The sequence below is a fragment of the Miniopterus schreibersii genome (assembly GCF_964146895.1).
Source record: "Miniopterus schreibersii genome assembly, chromosome: 1".
Taxonomy (NCBI): Eukaryota; Metazoa; Chordata; class Mammalia; order Chiroptera; family Miniopteridae; genus Miniopterus; species Miniopterus schreibersii.
The window spans coordinates 194,512,688-194,531,056 of NC_138101.1; the positions used below are offsets into that span (position 1 = coordinate 194,512,688).

Genomic DNA, 18,369 nt, shown 5'->3' on the forward strand with positions numbered 1-18,369 from the left:
GCTGGATTCAGATGTGGTTCTATTGGCTCCATAAATGTTTCCCCATCTGTTTCTTCAGTCAGTTCTTGACCATGTTTGGAAATAAGAGGCAATGGTTAATTCATGTCAAGATATTTCAGATATCGTTTTAGTTTACCTCTATCAGCAAAAGTCACTAATGTGAACTCCTTTTGCTTTCTTTTACCCCCTGCTTTATACTTTAGTGAGCTGTGATATAGTCCAAAGGAGGGACAAACACAAAGGGGTAAAATAAAGCAAAGAGGCTTAGAATAATTAAGAGTTGACTGTATTAGCATTTAGGGCCTACAGCTGATTATATATTTTAACCAATATCAGCAATACGGTGGCCATGTGTGCCCTCAGGAACCAAAACAAAAAGCCCAGTTACAAGTGAAACCCACATCCATGGACACCACTTGATGGTGAAGTTGTCACAGCACATGCCTCGTGCCATTCCTTTTGTTTCCTTGGAGGCACCGTTTCTAAGAACGATAACTTGCAAAAGTGGCAAGCCGATAGTCCACCTCATCCTAAAACACAGTCTTCTGCAGTATTACCAAAACACCGATCAAATGCTGCTTCATTTCTTAGCTCATCTTTTAAAAAAAGGAATGTGACTCTTAAAAAAAATGGAATTGGTCAGGGATGTTTATTTTATTAGATCCATAGGCTCTAGAGCATTTCTTCTACTTGGCCACAGTGGCCTCTTTCCATTTCTTGGATATTCTCTACGTAGTTCTATTTCAGGGCCATTACACTGGCTGTCCTCTCAGCCCCAAAACTGTCTTCCCCAGATATTTACCTGGGTCACTCTCTCACTTCTTTTAATTCTTTGATTAAACATCAGGTTCCCAGTGAGGCCTGGACTACACCCAGTCCTAAAGAAACTTGGCTTAAAGAATCTTGGTACACTAATGGTAATAATAACTGTCTTACAGTAATGACATTTCTTTAAAATTAAAGATACACCAATGATTTTAGTAAGCATACCAAAAACCTCTAGAAGTTTCAACAATCTTTCAAAGAATTCTTGAAAATTAGTGTTAAGCGTTCTCATTTTACATAGTCGGTGGGGTTATTATGCCATAGTACCAGCATATATAAAACAGGCAGGTAAGGGTAAGAGAGGGAATTACACGTGTTTTTAGCTAGTGGCTGAGGGAGAATACCTAAGAGTCATTAGTATCTTAATGACTCAGGTAAGTTAAAATGGGTAGTTATTTTGTGCTTTATTGAGTTTGGGAAACATTATTAGAGTTACACTTTTTTGTTACTAGGAAGTTGTTAATCTGGCAACCATATCTATGTAGAAAGACCCCTGAGAATCACAAACAGATGTTTTAGAATCAGTGTTCAGAGGTTTTTATGCCATGCTCTCACATAGGATCTATTTTATTCTTATTTCTGATAGTTTTGCAAGTTTTGTGATCATCCAGTAACAGAATAGCATCTGCATACCTAAACTGTATGTATGTATCTCTGATGTCTTGCTCTGTGACAAAACCCAACAAGGACTGACCGTAGTAAAAGGATGAGACAGCTACATTATTAAGCTTAAGAATCCGAAGCCACTGAGGGTGGCTTCCCTGCCTTGCAGCGCGGTGTAGTCACGAAAGCCCATCGTGGGTGACTCCAGGGTGCTCTCTGTGTTTAGCGCTGCTTAATATGGCAAGGTGGTTTGTAAAGAATTTTAGGAGGTTTGCTACAATAACCTATTAAACTTTTCAAAAAGTTTTAAAGGGTAGTCTTTACCTAGAATGATGTGGAGTACCTTTCCCCCATTAGGTTAATAAGACAGTGTTATATGCAGAAAATATTTCACCTCAGCTGTATTTGTTAAATAAAAGAAGCAAACGGTACAGTCTGTTTCTTGCTCAACTAATAGAATATAAAATCTGAGTTAACAGTATTTATTTCATGTTCGATATAGTCCCTGCTCTTAAATTACTTATGGGTTAGCAAAATTATAGATAAGTACATAGAAAATTACATTATAGAGTGTTAGGTTAGGGAGAGATTAAGGACAGGGTGCTCTGGAATTATATAAGAGTGTCAGCTGACCCAGTTTTTTTGGTTTATATTTTGGTGGGGGAGGGGTCCTAAAAACCATCTTAGAGGAGGAATTTTCTGTACAAATTGAGATGTAAATGATGAATAGGAAATTGCCATACAGAGGTGGAGTGGTGGTATGGTGTAGGTGGAATGAACTGTAAGCACCTTTAGGTGTTGGATGAAGAGAAATGCAGCCTGGAAAGGTGAAGGGATGGTACCCTCTCAAGGACAGGCGGTGTGAGCACACGAGCCTTAGTTTTGTCGTTGTGTTGACATTGATCTCTGAGAGGCATGGCCACAAACGCAGAGTGCAATATGCAAGCAATTTCCCATGGAACTTTGAAACCACTTTGTATATAATGCCATTAAAGAAATCAGTAGGTCAGGTAATATATAAGGGTATATAATGTGTACATAATGTAAGTAGAAGGTATTAGGCAAGCGGGGAAAGGATATAGAAAAGATTCTATTCTATCTAGAACTTGCTTTTAATCAGTGTCCTGAGTTTTAAATAATATTTGTGATTGCAGATCCCTCTACTAAAGGACTTTCTACTTTGGAAATGCCACGAGAATCCTCGTCTGCCCCTACGTTAGAAGCAGGTGTGCCAGAAACAAGCAGCCATTCCTCGATATCAAGTAAGCTTTCTTCTGCATTGATTTTGAAGCATCCTTTGCTGCATTATTTTCAATTTTCACACTCTTGGTCGTTTTTCTTTCTTTTTTTAATATGTTAGCTTCCCAGGTGACACTATGTTGTATGTTCTCAGAGACCCTGAGGCATAGGCCCACCTTTGTCAACATCTCAAGTGTTTGATAAGTCAATATGGTTACTGATGGGCCACGAATCCTAAGATGTTAAGGAATAATCACTGAATTTCATCATTAAATAAAATAAGAATTATATATTACAAGCCTAGACGTGGAACTGGATTTGGAGCAAGTGAAAAGCATTGTCTATGGCAGAATTTTACATGGAACACTTTAAGTGAATCACCTCCATCACTGACAAAATTTTATCTATGTTATCATAAAATAAATGTATCTGATATCTCATGATAGAATCAAGCCCTTTTGAATCAGAAAATAAAAATACCCTGGCGCAGCCAGGCGTGGCTCAGCGGTTTAACATTGACGTAGAATCCAGGAGACTGCAGTTCGAGTCCCAGTCAGGGCACATGCCCGGGTTGCGGGCTCAATCCCCAGTGGGATGCGTGCAGGAGGCAGCCGATCAGTGACTCTCTCATCATTGATGTTTCTATCTCTCTCTCCCTTCCTCTCTCTGAAATCAATAAAGATATATATATATTTTTTAAAAAGTCCTGAAATTCTACAGGATCTATAAGAGGCAACTATTTGGAAACTTCCTTCTGTTGTTAGGTCCTAGATTTTGTCCTGAGGAGCTTGAGTTCCATTGAGGTGAGGATAGGGTGTCCACCTGGCTCAGTGGAAGTGATTAAGAGACTTTAGAATAGGAAATTTCCACAGGAATCAGACATAAACAGAGCTGCAAGTTCTGCAAACCCTTGTCACATGCGCTGGCATCGTTTGTTCCATGTGGACACTGCCCGGGGGGTTGGTTAATTTTCATTTGACTCTCTTGAAATGAAGATGATTCTGACAAATCAGATCAAGATCTTAACTTAAACGCTGGGCTTGTAGTGTGGAACGACATCACCATCTTCATCGTTCATTCATTCATGCATTCATACATTCAGCAATTATTTATTAAGTGGCTGCTGGGTGCCAGGCACTGTGCTTGGCATTGGGGATCAGATGTGAATAAATAAGACACCCCTTCTCCAAGGAGTTTACAGTCATAATAGTGGTAAGAGCTAGCATTTACTTGACATTTATTGTGTGCCAGGCACTGTGCCGCGCTGTTTACACACATTGCTGTCTTACTCGATCCTTACATTAGCAGTGTATCGTTGACCCCATTTTATAGATTAGGAAACAGGTTCAGAGAGCCTAACTGCCTTGCCTAAAGTCACACAGCTACTAGGTGGCAGAGACAGGAATTGATGCCAGGTCTGTCTGACTTTTCAAGCCCGTGTCTTTTTAGTATATATGCCACACTGCCTTAGAATAATTCACATTTGGTTAGAATAGAGAATATAGGCATTCTAAGGAAGAGTTTCCAAGTGACCGTTATTTGCCCTTTTGGTAGCAGAGAGGAAGGGCTAGTTCTGAATCTAGTTGTTCTTTTTTTTTTTTTAATCACAAAAAACCTGTTTGATAACCCAATAAAATGCCCATTTTTAAGTCCGCATACTAAAATCATGAAAGCATATTTATTCCTCCTAATTTGCATAAGTCATCTAAAAAAAAAAAGTGAATTCTAATGAGAATTCCAAGTTGGCTATAATTTGAGAAGGATAACTAAGTCAGTTTGAGTTCAGTGCCAGTTAAATGTATCATAAAATAAATGTATCCAGTGTGTCATAACTCCCAAGTCACTGGCATTAGATTTCCACCTTCCTCCTCCTCTTCATTAAAAGCACGGATTGGATGGCCCTTGGTGATGTGTTCTTGGAGGCATAATGCCAGGGGTCTTACACACTGAGCTAACTATTAAGGGTTTTTATTCTTAGGGAATTCTGTTGTCTATAAAAACAGCAGAGAATTGGAAAAATTATTCAATCATTAAAGATTTTAAATCTTTTTTTTTCCTGTGCTGATTTTTAAATTTGTGAAATCTTCTACAAGATTTACACTTTTGAATTTTAAAGAAGCTGTACTTTTCAAGTGAGTCACAAAATTATAAATTTTCCCAATCAGCCAGAAGACTGAGAGATTTTTCCATATTAGTTTGCATAGTCATTTCCATGAGTTCAGTTAACATGGATTCCAAGACACAAGAATTCCAATTGCACCCCTGTCTTTTCATCAGTTTATTAGCTGATTATTTTGTAGCTAAGCATGTCATGACCACCATGAATCAAATAGCCTGCTACTTACATGAAAAATAATGTTATGATTGATTTTACATCACACCAAGTTGCTGCCTTGGTACCGTTTGTGAAACCTGTGTGTAACATTCAAGGCTTTCTGGGGCCATACAGTCATCCCAGTTTCTACTACCCCCTTTTAAGTCACATAGTGCAGAGCTTCAGTTTCTGAAATTGTCCTTATAATGGAGTGAACGGCCACAAGTTCTCAAATATCCCAGTGCTTGGGATCATGTAGAAAAAGCACATCAGTGGTGCTCTGCCTTTCTTACTGGGCTGGTGGCAAGGACAGGTGGGACCGCTTGCAGAGGAATAGGAGGGCAGGAAGCAGGTGGCTTTGTCACTCAGCGGTCTCCTGGCAGAAGTGCTTTTCATGGTTTTTCTGGTTTGGGAATGCTTATAACTTCACATTTCATTGGTGGGATATTTGTCAGTGCCTAACGCAGGATAAAAATGTTACCGCTATTTTCTACCACAAAGATGTGTACTGGAATATAGTTGTGGAACACTGTTCGAGTCACACTTTTCAAATAGTGGGAGGAGGCTCATATGGAGATTGAAAATAGCACTGACTTTGGAGTTAACATGGTTTGGTTTTACGACTGCTTCTTTTGTTGGTTGGTTCCAAGTAACATAATTTCATTTGCTTCAATTTCTCTCTAAAAATCGGGGTTGATATGTGTCATCCTACTCCAAAATATACATGTATGTGTATACACACACACACACACACACACACACACACACACAGGGACCTCAGGGGATATAATGGAGACCGAAACTATTATGCACAAGCTCCATTAAAGAAAATTGAGCTATAAGTCTAGAGTGAAATTATCTGTCTTAAATCCTTTTTGGAACAAGGCAGAGTATATAAATAAAAAGTTAATGACAATAATCATGTTGTTGGGGTAAATATTTACAGGCTACAGATAAGTGCTCATAGATACTGGTTTTTCTTTATCAAGTGCAGAAAGGCACCCAGAATAGCACAGTGCCTTAGTTTTCCATTTGGACAGGAGCATACAATTTACCAAACAATTACGCATAGCTGAGGAAGATTCAATTAAGATTCTATATGGATGTCTAGAGCCTTTGTGTGCCATGCAGATTTATTCCCCCTAGTAATCATCTCCTAATTTCCTCCATATAGCTCAGTATAGGCAGATGAAAAGGGGATCCCTGGGAGCTCTGACAGTGAGCCAGTTAATGAAGCAACAGCTGGAACATCAGTCTAGCGCCCCCCATAACATCAGCAACTGGGACACTGGTGGGTCAAGCTTTTTCTTCTTGTTTTACCTCTCAGATTAGCTAATGCCAGTCTCTCTGTGTCCCCTCTGCTCCCTTGTTGAGGAATAGATTTTCTCTTGTGCTCTGTGGTTAAAATAGTTTTTAAAAACCCGAAGGTAATTAATAAGTCTGTTTAAACTTTCTAAGTGTTCTAGAGCCATCTGTTCTCCCATCTAGGCTGGTCCAACTCGTTTTTTTCTTTTTTAAGATCTAGATTCCAGATACTAGGTTATCTATCTGGGAGTTAAATGATGTAAATGCATAAAAGGGGGAATGGCACTATGACTTTATGATGCGAATTAAAAATACCAAACAAAACACCAGGTTATCCGTCGGTATTCTCTGTTTTATAAAGTACCCAAAATAAAGGATTATTAATAGTAATAATAAGAGCCAGTGTCAGCTCAGCGATGTCATGATCTGCTAGTAGGTTTGGGAATATGAGCTGTGTGTTTGAGTCAGCAGGGCCACCAGGTTGCAGCCACACCCTCATGCCCATGGGACGGAAGCGCATCTAACCTCACTTTTAAAGAAAGGGCTGCCCGCCACCACGTGTCTGGTTTACACACGACCACTCCGCATCTCCTTCACTTCGCTACCACTTTCTTTCTGCACACGTACCCCTTTCCCAAGCTAGCAGTTACTGCCCCAGTCCTGCTCTTTTGAGTGCCTGCTTTTTTTTGTCTTTTAAATTAAATGGGTCATTTGGGTTACAAGATTATATGTGTGAAAGCACTTGGCAACATGGATGCGCTAGGAAAATATCAGGGTTTATCACTCTGATTTGGGGGCTAACACTTGGTTTGGGCCAATGTAGTATCTTGGTTAGTACTTTCTGGCTACGGTTATATGAGATTATTTTAATATCCTTCCTTATAATCAGGAATTATAATGTCCACAAAGCCAAAATCTTGAGATACTGTTATTTTTAAAAAAACCATAATAGTTACGTACATTTCAACTTATTTTCCCCCTTTGATCTTAAAAACCAAAAAAAAAGAGCTGGTATAGATAACTGAATCTCAGACACTATACGCAATCCTACACTTAGCAAATAGTTTCAACTTTCCTGGCCTTTATCAGGGTGGTTAACATTTTGAGGGTTTAGTGTTTTATCTTTCTTTTAGTGACAGGTGGTAGTGAGTAATGAAATGGCCAAAAGCCAACAGGCAAAAGAGACCAGGAGAAAGACAGTGGATAACCAGTCTCGTGAGTTTGGGTGAAATCTTCTGTTCACACCAAAGAGGACTTTGTTGCCCCCTTTACTGAGATGAAGCTGTGTAAGGAACTGAGAATGAACGCTTTTGTTTGGTTAGTTCTTTAATAATTAAATGCCCAGCTTTTGTTGGGTTGACCTGTGGGCCCCAAAGAGTAGTTGGCCATTGTACTGTTTTCTATAGCAAGCAGCTCAGCCTGAGCTGTTTTAGATTCTAACTATAATGACAACCCAGTTTGATTGACTCAGTAGAGATAAAAAGGCAAACAGCGCTCTATTTCCAGTCTAAATTTTAATCTAGAAAAATCTACATGATGCCAAATAACCCATTTAACGGAATTTTTCACTTTTCAACCAAACTTCAGCCTTGTTCCTGTCACTCTGGTTTCTCATTTAATACTTGCCATTTCCATGCTGTCTGAATCTGTTTTGCCTGAGTTCTCCGGGGCTTGTTTTCCATCCTTCAAGTCCAACTAGAGCTTCATCGCAACATTCTTGTTTTTGTTCGTGGAATAAAATGTTCTCCCTAAATCTAAGACCAGAGGAGAGGCGATGAACGTGTAGTTCAGTGTTAGGGGGCATGGGACTTCATACCACATATGTTGATTCAGTGACTTGCTAGTCTCCAAAAGAACAAACCTGGTCATGTAGACACACTGAGAAAGGCAGCCTGAAACATGGGTCACGATCGAGCCCCCTCAGCATGTACCTGCTCGCTCACAGAATGCTGTCTCTCCTCCGTCCGGGGATGCGCATCTGATGGCCTACGTTGCTTCATCTCTCATACGAGACAGGTGTTCCTGAAGCACTGCCCCTGCATTTCTGCCCCTGCCCCCTTATTCCTGTTCCTCAGTCCTCAAACGCCTGTCATTTTCTTGCTACCAGTTCCACATGTTTTCTGTATGACCATTTTGGCCATTGCCCCAAATGATCACTTACGCACTTATTGATTTGCATAAAACATTTCTTTTATGGCTGTGATGTTAGCCTTTCATTTTTTTCATTTCATATCAAGAGATACGGGATTTGAGCTTTTTTGGGGGGTGGGAATCTGGACTATTTTTGGATGGTTTTAGATGCTCTTCTGTTTTTAATTGCATTTTATATACCTAAAGGGCAGGTTTGTAGTGAAACCCCAAACAGCCCTGCCCTAAAAAGTAGGATGTTTCCTGTAAATGTTAATAATCAACAATAATGACCAAAAACATGGCCCCAAGAGATTATTGGTTAAATTCTTTGTATTGTGAATTATGCTCAATTGCCACATTGAAGACTGAGATGCTCTGTTTGTCCACAGAACAGATACAGCCCGGGAAACGCCAGTGTAATGTGCCAATGTGCCTAAACCCTGAGCTGGAGGGACAGCCATTGAGAATGAGAGGTGAGTGGAGCCACGGAGTCGCAGACTGTGAGAAACGGAAAGAAACTGTATCTGTCAATCATCGAGTCATTCAGCAGGTGTGGAAATCTCTTATTTAGCAGCTCCTTGAAGAGGCTCCAGCCTTTGCTCAAACACCTCCAGGGACAGGAATGTATGACATCTCTCCGAACACGACCAACAGGAAGTTCTTCCTTCGAGTGACTTCCTAACCCTCGGGACCATACAGAACAAGTCTAGTCTCTCTTAATAGCCATCTGTTGCTTATTCCCTCAGTCTTTTCTAGACCACACGTCCCTGGGTCCTTTGGTATTCCTCCCGATATGTATCAGCTTTCCATCTCAGTCTGTGTCTGCTTCTCTGAGCATGCCCACCTTCTCTGTGTTCCTTCTGGAACGTTGAAATCACTGATGAATAGCTTCTAGTCAGCCATCGGAAACTGCACGGACTGTACTCTTGACTTTGTGCTGCTCATAGGCGCAAGCTGAGAATGAGTCTGTGCTAAGGTCATTAGGATATATATTTTCAAAATTCATCTCATGGCTAGTTAATCATTACTTTGTTCTTTTTTAATTCAGGAAGCAGGTTACCCTATCATTTGTAAGAAGTAAAAAAGTAAAAATGAATGATGGTCTTATCTCTTAGCTAGCCTCTTAGATCAAGCAGACCTACTATTCACATCACTCTTCTAATTCTCCCTAGGAATGAGGGGATATTTATCTGCAGATTTTGCTAACATTCGTATCGCACTGAGTAGCAGCAGTTTTAGTCCCTGTATCTGATGAGAGGAGACTCTTCTCATTTAAGGGCCTAGGAAAAGCTTTTATAAGCAGAAATCGGGGTGGTCGAACAAACTCTGGCCCCTGTCCACGACCCAGTGACGCAGGTAGTAGCAGCACACAGGGGATGGGGTGATGAGAGGAAAGATGCACGGCGAGTCCCTGTCACTGTGAAATGAAGAGTCCGCCGGCAGCTCAGGGCCTGATGTGTGCACACATGCTTTGAGACAAACCAACACCTTTATACTTTCTCTTACCTCCCAGATTCCCAAAGCGGCTTTTGTTAAAGTCTCCGGCTTTGAAGTCGGGCTTTGGAGAAGGTCCCTTCTCTATTCTAAAGTTCCTAAGAACCTTCTAGTTCTGTTCCTAGTTCCAGATAGCATGTATGCTGGGTATTTAGGAGGGGAACCAGAGGTGGTCGCACCAGAAGCATTGCCAACAACAGGGGAATAGTGAGACTGCCTTTAACATTGCAGACTGAGCTGTGACTCAGCCATAACAAAAGGCAGCTGATGTCTATGGCTTCCCTTTTGCATTTCCTACCTCCTCCTGTACGTTGCTCTTTGCTGTCACATCGCTAGCAGTATTCAGAAATCCATTGATTCAGCTAATGTTGCCTTACGGAGACTGTTGCCCAATAACTTAACCCCTCCACTTTTATAGATGACTGCCATGAATATTGTGTCACACATTCTGTGTTGTCATTTGAAAACACAACTTCAAGATGCTATTGTCAAAAATACCTGTTTGTTGGCATTTGTATTGGATACAAATAATTGGCTTGAAACCACCCAGACAACTTCGATTTCCTCCCTTTTCTTGACTTGAATTGTGATTCTGTATAACAATAATGGGCAGTAATCTGAAAGCTTTGACTCAGAGGCTTTAAAAAAAAAAATCAATTTCTTATGTTTCTAGTAAGACTGTGTATACATCACCATATATCTAATGGGCTGAATTTTTCTACTTTTACCACAGGCATTTTGGGATCTGATAGACATGGTCTGTCAGTGTTCAAGAAATGTACACTGTGTATTGGATTTAAACGTTCTGTGTTTTGGTTTCTTGAAGCCACTTCATGTTCTTTACCTTCGCACTTAATAATCAGTCATATCTTCTTTTATCCTGGCCCAGTTCTTGCCTTTTCTACTATTAATCAAGTTATACATACTTATGCTTATAATAAATACTGTTGCTTCCACTCCAAGCTACATCTTTAAGAAAACAATTGGAGATTTTTGTTGATGATCCACTTGGGTACACTCAAGAGAGAGTAGTATCTCAGAAACAGCTGATAAATAGAGTGGTAAAATTTGGGTTCCCATTTGGGATCTTTAAATGTAACATAAAGACATTTTCAGATACTTTTTTTTTGCCTTTTGGGTCTGCAGGTCTCAGGCTTCTCATAAGCACATTTTGGAGCCTTTGATCTGGCGAGGGAGTCAGTATAGCCCGGCAGTGTTTTGCCTCTTCAAAGGCCCACGCCACTCTTTCTCCCTCTCATTGAAACGCATTGCCCACTTGACTAGGTTTCTAAAATTTTTATGTTGACTCCTTTAGAAACCAATTCTCTGCATCATTATCTTTCCCCTACTTAAGGAAAGATCATGCAGTTATGTTTTGTTTTTCAGCACCAAGTTGCCAGCTCCTTGATGAGAAACAGATTCTTTCATGACCGTCGGGTTTTTCTGCCTTCTTTCCTGTTCGGAGAACTCAGTCTCGGGTTCTGTCGTAGAGCAGGGCATTGCTCTGGATGGTCACTTTGGGATTCTTCTTGGAGTGCCTCGTTTCCACGTTCCCAGGCATCTGCCAGCACTGCTGGGTTTCCTGATGGAGAGCAGTCTCCTGACTCCAGATTTCCTCATCGCTAGACCACGCTGCCAAGATTCCTGCCTCAGATTTCTCTGAAGGCAACAAAACCCAAGATCTTAAACTGTGTGGTGTTGATTGGCTGAAGACACTTGATGATTCCTTCAAAACACTTGATATCTCATTTTTAAATATTTTAGTTTGAAAAATGAAGTCTTTCATTTTGGGGCTTATGATACTAATTTCCAAAGCAGAAAACCGTCTTAATATTTCTTAGCTCAAACATCTCCTCTCACTTAGGGGTGTGGAGTTCTGGGAACTTACTCCTTTCCCAAATTTGCAACATTTTAGTGTTGGTACATATTTGTGATTTTAGAAACGCTATCGTATGGGCAGCTTCCATTTATGCCTGACAAGTAAGGGTCATAACTCATTTAGGGTAGCCTTGAATAGATTTCCCCCTTTCTTCATCTTTGTCCTGGTACCCTGTTCACCCTGACCTCACCTCTTTCTGATTTTTTTAAGGTCAAGAAGCAAAGAGAGAGATAGGAGTTTGGCTGGTAAAGTCATACAAGCCGAAACAAATCACGATCTCTCTTGAATTCATTTTACTCTTGAGGGTTTTCACAGTGCTATTGGGCTGTCCTTGTTACCTCCCTGTGAATGTGATCTTTGGAGGATTTATAAGAGGCGAACAGGGCTTTTCCTGGCCCTCGGAAACAGATCTTTACTCACCGGTTGTGTCTTTGCTGCTTACCCAGGGGCCACTAAATCCAGCCTGCTGTCAGCACCCAGTATTGTCAGTATGTTTGTGCCAGCACCCGAGGAATTCACAGATGAGCAGCCCACGGTGATGACTGACAAGTAAGCTCACACAGTTACTTCCTTCACCATGTTTGCAGAATCTGAGAGTTTGCCCACTGTGGCTATGAGAAAGCTCCAGAGGAGGTGTGCTATAATTTGTTCTCCAATGACTGTAGCCCTAAGTGCTGGTATGCATTTATTATTCTAGAAACATAGTATCGTATGGTTAGGCAGCTTCCAAGGCATTTAAAAAACTTGGACAACTGCAGACGATATCCACTTACCGATTGCTCCTAGCAGCAATTTCACACAAGTAGAGCCCCACCCAGAAGCTTCACATTGTTAGCGTGGGACTGAGTTGGAGACTGGATCCTCACTCCCATTCTACCAGCAGAACCTGTTCTCTGAATCTCAAACTGCTTATGCCATGTCTCGGTTTGTCAGCCCTCACTATCCCTAGATTTCTTATAGGATAAAGTCCAAATGCAGTAGCTTATAAAAGCCCGTTTGATTGTGAAGGTATGGCCTTGCCACTCCTCACCAGGAACTCTTTGCCAAGCCCTCTCATCTTCTCCAGAGCATGCCTGATGTGTTCTCTCCTCTGCGATCTCATAGGTGCCCTTCTCTTTGTACTATCTCTGCCTGGTAGACTCCTATTCATGCTTCAAAACCCAATTTAAGGCACATTCCCTGATTCCATAAGGTAGAATTAGTCATGCCATTCTCCAAGTTTCGATAGTATTTGATGCATCTATCTATTCTACCACTTATCACAGGGTATTTTAATTGTTTAGTTGTTCGTACATACACATTCTGTAATAGATTGTGAGTTCCTTAGGGACTGGGACACTTTCTTCTTAGAGTATTTTTTTTAAAAAAAAATCTTTATTGATTTCAGAGAGAAGAAGGGAGAGGGAGAGAGAGAGAGGGAAACATCAATGATGAGAGTCATTGATTGGCTGCCTCCTGCACGCCCCCGACTGAGGATCGAGCCCGCAACCCGGGCATGTGCCCTGACAGGGAATCAAACTGCGATCTCCTGGATCCCAGGTCGATGCTCAACCCTGAGCCACGCCCGGCCGGGCTTTCTCAGAGTATTTTACACTCTAAGCTCCCTATACATTGCCTGGCACATAAATGCTTGTTCACTGCATATGATAAAGCATAAGACTTAAAGGATTTCAGGTTTGGAGGATCCCCTTGGGCCAGGGAGACTTCGTGGTAAAGTAACCCTTGTGACTAATGGGGCAAGCTTGTGATAGGAGAGGAGGGAGAGGTGGAAGGGGCTGGAGTGAAGACCCATGTAGCTGCGCACAGCTGACAGTCATTACTGAAGGCGGGACGGTGTCTGTGTGAACAGCTGCCTTGGTATGTCCACATGGGGAGCATCTAGTTGCTTGTGGAGGACTCCTCCTGGCTCCTGCTTTGGTAATTTCCCCATTGTGTGCCATCCTCCAAGTCCCAACCTTTCCTATTTGCCTTCCTGGTTGCCTGTGTATACATTCCATTTCTCTTCTTTTTGGTACAAATGTGAGTTCTATATTTTTAAAAAGTCAATTACTTAGGAAGTTTTTGGATGGAAGGCTCACAATAGTGCTCATAATTCAGGTTCCCTGGCTGTTCCCAGCAGACTTTCCCTTCCCATTATAGAGCTGCCCAGCTGTGGCTGAAAAGAAGAGCTTTGGCTTTGGTTGAGATGAATTAAATTGAGCCTACATTAGATATTACAGAGGAGTAAGTCGTAAGTTACTAAAGAGCAGGTGCCAGTGTGTTTCTTTCTCTCTCTTTTCCCCCTTTTTTGCTCATCCCTCCACCTGTGCCATTGTGTTTTTATATATTACACTCTCTAGGTATGGTGAGTTCATAAAACTGACCTGAGTGGTAGAGACGAGATGGCCATCCAGGCTCCCCAGGCTTTCTAGAGTGTTCTATTGACCTGACTACCTGTTTCTCACCCACTAAAAGGACATTTTTAAATTTGAAAGCTTAGGAAAGCTTCCATTTGTGTCTAGGCATTTTTCATGTTTAATTTCAACAAATGAAAAAATATCTAGCTTCTGACTATCCTTAGCAGTAATTTCACATGCATAATCCCTCAACTAGAAGCTCTAAACTATTAGTCCAGTTGTCACTCACTGTAGTAGTTCATCTCTAGGCCAGGTGTTTGTGACCCGAAAGAATGTTCTCGGTGGCCCAGGAACCTTCCTGGTCCCTGCCACATGTGCTGGCTGCTTCTGTGTCTATGGTGATGGTGACAGTGGAGTCTCCTATTTATCGTTAGACAACTGACCTCCTTTTGGGGACTTTTCCAAGACTCCCCAGAAATGGCTGTATGTAATTTGTTCTATATTGAAATCATTGCTGGCTTTCGTGGAGAGCACTCCTCTGCTTTCCTTGCAGATGCCACGACTGCGGGGCCATCCTGGAGGAATACGACGAGGAAACGCTGGGGCTGGCCATCGTGGTCCTCTCCACGTTCATTCACTTGAGCCCGGACCTGGCGGCCCCGCTGCTGCTGGACATCATGCAGTCTGTGGGAAGGTGGGTGTCGCCTTCTGTTGTTTGGTGGGAAGGCGCCTCGTTCAATTTACATACTGAAATAAAACTACCAGGCCAAAAGGGAAACATTTAGTAGCCTTATTAATGCTTGATATTTGTGGGATTGACTCAGACTAATTTTAAAAACGGAAAGGACCAGATTTTTGGTTGACTTCCCAGCTGTGTAGGGCCACGAGTCAAGTGTCAGAGTGAAGCTAGAGGAAGATACTCAAGGAAACTGTTGTTTGTTGTCTGTTACTTTATGAGCTAATGGAGGTGACAGCGCTCAGAACTGGGTGGAGTTCAGAGTAAACACTTTAGGTGTTTCAGTTATTGTTGTTATTAATCTCTCTGCCTATTTTAAGATGGGTCCTCTAGGCATTTTGTAACCTGGGGGTGGCTCACTTATGCAGTTGGGGCATTGGCACATGAGGGGGTAAGTGGAAGCGTAGCAGTTTCACAATTTTGACTCAGAAAAAGGAAGGATGCACACATTTTGGGAACAGGGCCTTCAGCCTGACAGAGGGAAGATTAAAATCAGCTGCTTTGAAAATTTTCATGTTTAAGAAACTTCCATTTAGTAGGTAGGACCTTAGAAGAAAAGTGAAGTATTTCATGGATATAAGTGCGGTTCAAATTCAGTAACAAACTGTAGTCCTAGCATGAACAGCTTATGGAGGAGGGTTGACTTAAATTCACATGACTGTATTACATTTCCAGTCCGTGTGGGCACAGAGCTAGGTGCTTTAGGCTGTGGGCATTAGACCAGGCTTTTGTTCTCAAGTGCTTTGCGGCTTAGTTGTTGAAGAGGACAGTGGTGTGTGGAATAACTGGGTAGCCAGACAAGATAGAATGAATGGTAAGTTCTATAGAAAGTTAGGATGGAAATGATTTCTTAGGGAAGTTCTCTACGGGGAAGGTAGGGGAAAACTGGACTCTGGGAATTCCTTGTATTTGAGGGAGGGAAAGAACATTAGTCTTAATGGAGCTAGAATTTAACCTTTTTTTTTAAAAAAAAAAAAATGCTTTTATTGATTTTAGAGAGAGAATAAAGGAGAGGGGGAGAGAGAGAGAGAGACATTGATCAGCTGCCTTCTGCATGAGCCCGCAACCTGGGCATGAGCCCTGACTGGGAACCGAACTCATGACCTCTTGGTGTACGTGTATGGGAAGACACTCAACCAACTGAGCCACACCGGCCAGGGCAATTTTTTTTTTTTTTTTTAATGAAGAAATGCTGATTTCAAATTTAAGACAAATAGGAAAGCATTAAAAACCCCTTGACCCTAAAACATGTGATTCCTTAATCTCCCTTTCCCCGATTTTTCTGTATTACCCTTAGGAGTATATAGTCAGAGACGGTATAACTATTTTACCTCTCATGCTTACAAATAGCCAGTATGAAAAGTAAGTGATGAACACGGGAGATGGAGAGATAAGAAAAGATGAATGATTTCATTTAAGCCCTTGATTTTAACCTAATCATAATAATCGTGGAATAAATTTTGTCAACAACACTGTGGAACTGAGAGTTTTTATTAATGCCAGGCCACAATTTCTACTGTCAATACTTTGCAGTGTTAGAACAGATAGAATTATTGTTGTGGTCTGTTACCATCTCCTTGGAATGGCTGATCTAAGCTGTAATCGATATATAGAAGGATTTTATTTTTTCGTTTTAACACTAAGAAAGAATAAACCATGTTCGAACATTGCCAGCTGTTAGGATGGAAACATGAGCTTTGAAGAAAAGCAAAGGCAAAACAGTATCGGATACATTTTTACATACTTACTGCACATATATTTAAATCCCTACCTCTTTTGGTTGGGTAGCAAGAGACAGGGAGAGAGCATTTAAAGCAAGTTTCCAGAATTCTTAACAACCTCAGCCGAATCAGCAAACCCGCCAAGAAGAGATTCAGCAGTCTCCGGGTTCAGGGCTTCCTTGCATGCCCCAGTTCCACACGAGGTCATGCGCCTGGACGAACACTTGGCTGATTTATGCTAGTCCCTCAGGAACTACTTCCAGGGTGTTCTAAGAGTATGTAAGTTCAGCCCAGCCCTTTCACTTATCACCCAAGCCTTTCCGTACGATTTTGGATTTTGCTCTCTATTTACATCCCTCTTAAAATTTACCTACCCTGCCCTGGCCAGTGTGGCTCAGTTGGTTGGAGCATCATGGGTTCAGTTCCCAGTCAGTATGGAGGTAACGATCCCTGTTTCTCTCTCTCATCCACGTTTCTCTCTCTCCCTCAGTCTCTTTCTCCCTCTCCCTCTCCCTCCAAAAAATCAGTAAAAACATATCCTTCGGTGAGGATTGAAAAAAAAATGTAAAAAGCAATTACCCACCCCTTTTTCTAGGTACAGCCTTCAAGATCATATTTGCCACACCCTTAATTACCGTTGATTTCACTTGCCAATGTTTATCTTTTCACTACAGTATGGTTAGCATGAGAGGGCCCATGACCAAAGCAGCTGGGAATGGTGCCTGGTGTTAGTGGTTGCTGGGCTCTCTGTTCCTCTCCAGATGTGTTCTTGGCTCAATCACTCTTGTGGTTTTAAGCAAATAAGTCTGTAGCATTTTCTTTGTTTCTTCAATATCCTACTGATCAAGGCATGTTTTTCTAAACCCACCAATTTAGTATATTCTCTTTCTCTGCCTATAGATTATTTCTGTGTGTACAGAGCCATGTAATTGTCCTTTTCAAAAATTACATGTTATATATTGATTACTTAACCTCATACATTTCTCTTCTCAATAGGTCCTTTTAACCCAACAAATAGCTGACAAATACCCCTATGTTCCATTTTACTATCTTAGAGAGGCTTTTGCAACTTGTGATTTGTTTGTGGTTAGGTTTCAGAAGTTGTATGCAAAGTAATGAATTTTGAGTGGAGTTAATATGGGGAAGGACTGGGTCAGATGCTGTTCCGATACCTGTCTGGCCCAGCTGCAGAGACCATTTTGCAAATTGGCTGGGTGATATCCAACCAACTTAACTGCATACATCTCCCTGGAGATACCTGATTTGATGCAGAAATCAGGTCTCAGGAACTCTCAAGTCCCTGGAGACTGACCACTGTGTGGGCCCTCTGTCCCTGCCTAAGGGAATTGTCAGAGGTGTCTCGCCGTCTAAACCAGAGCTACAGCGGGTCTGACTGCAGTATGCACTTCATCGTGAAGGCCTCAGGTATGCATGTGACTCTGTTTCCTTTATTTCCTAGATTGGCGTCCAGCACCACTTTTTCTAATCAAGCAGAAAGGTAAGGTCCTAAAGTGAGCCCAAATCTCACTTTCTTTTGTCTCCTGTGCTTGTTCCTCCCGTTTCTAAAACACAAGAGTGTGCACCGTGGAAGGAATATTGTTAAGGTCAGTTGCTGCTCCAGAGAGCACTCGTCCATTTCGTGCCCACTCCTTCCTTCCTTCCTTCCTTCCTTCCTTCCTTCCTTCCTTCCTTCCTTCCTTCCTTCCTTCCTTCATTCATTCATTCATTCATTCATTCACTCATTTTAGTCAATAATCATTTTTGCCCGGCTGGGCGTGGCTCAGCGG

At 41.6% G+C, this 18,369-nt stretch overlaps 1 protein-coding gene across 4 annotated transcripts in view; it reads left to right on the forward strand.

The window, feature by feature from the left end:
• The window catches only part of UNC79 (unc-79 homolog, NALCN channel complex subunit), a gene marked incomplete at its 5' end in the record, with an annotated part of 151,041 nt that overhangs the window by 87,195 nt on the left and 45,477 nt on the right, over positions 1-18,369 (forward strand). For 3 of the 4 annotated variants that reach the window (XM_081144714.1, XM_081144715.1, XM_081144716.1), the window contains 6 exons: positions 2,583-2,690; positions 6,156-6,272; positions 8,806-8,889; positions 12,236-12,338; positions 14,679-14,819; positions 18,042-18,080. In XM_081144714.1, coding sequence (XP_081000840.1) covers positions 2,583-2,690; positions 6,156-6,272; positions 8,806-8,889; positions 12,236-12,338; positions 14,679-14,819; positions 18,042-18,080 — 592 coding nt within the window. The remainder of the gene's footprint in view (positions 1-2,582; positions 2,691-6,155; positions 6,273-8,805; positions 8,890-12,235; positions 12,339-14,678; positions 14,820-18,041; positions 18,081-18,369) is intronic. The other variant, XM_081144717.1, reaches the window with a different exon arrangement.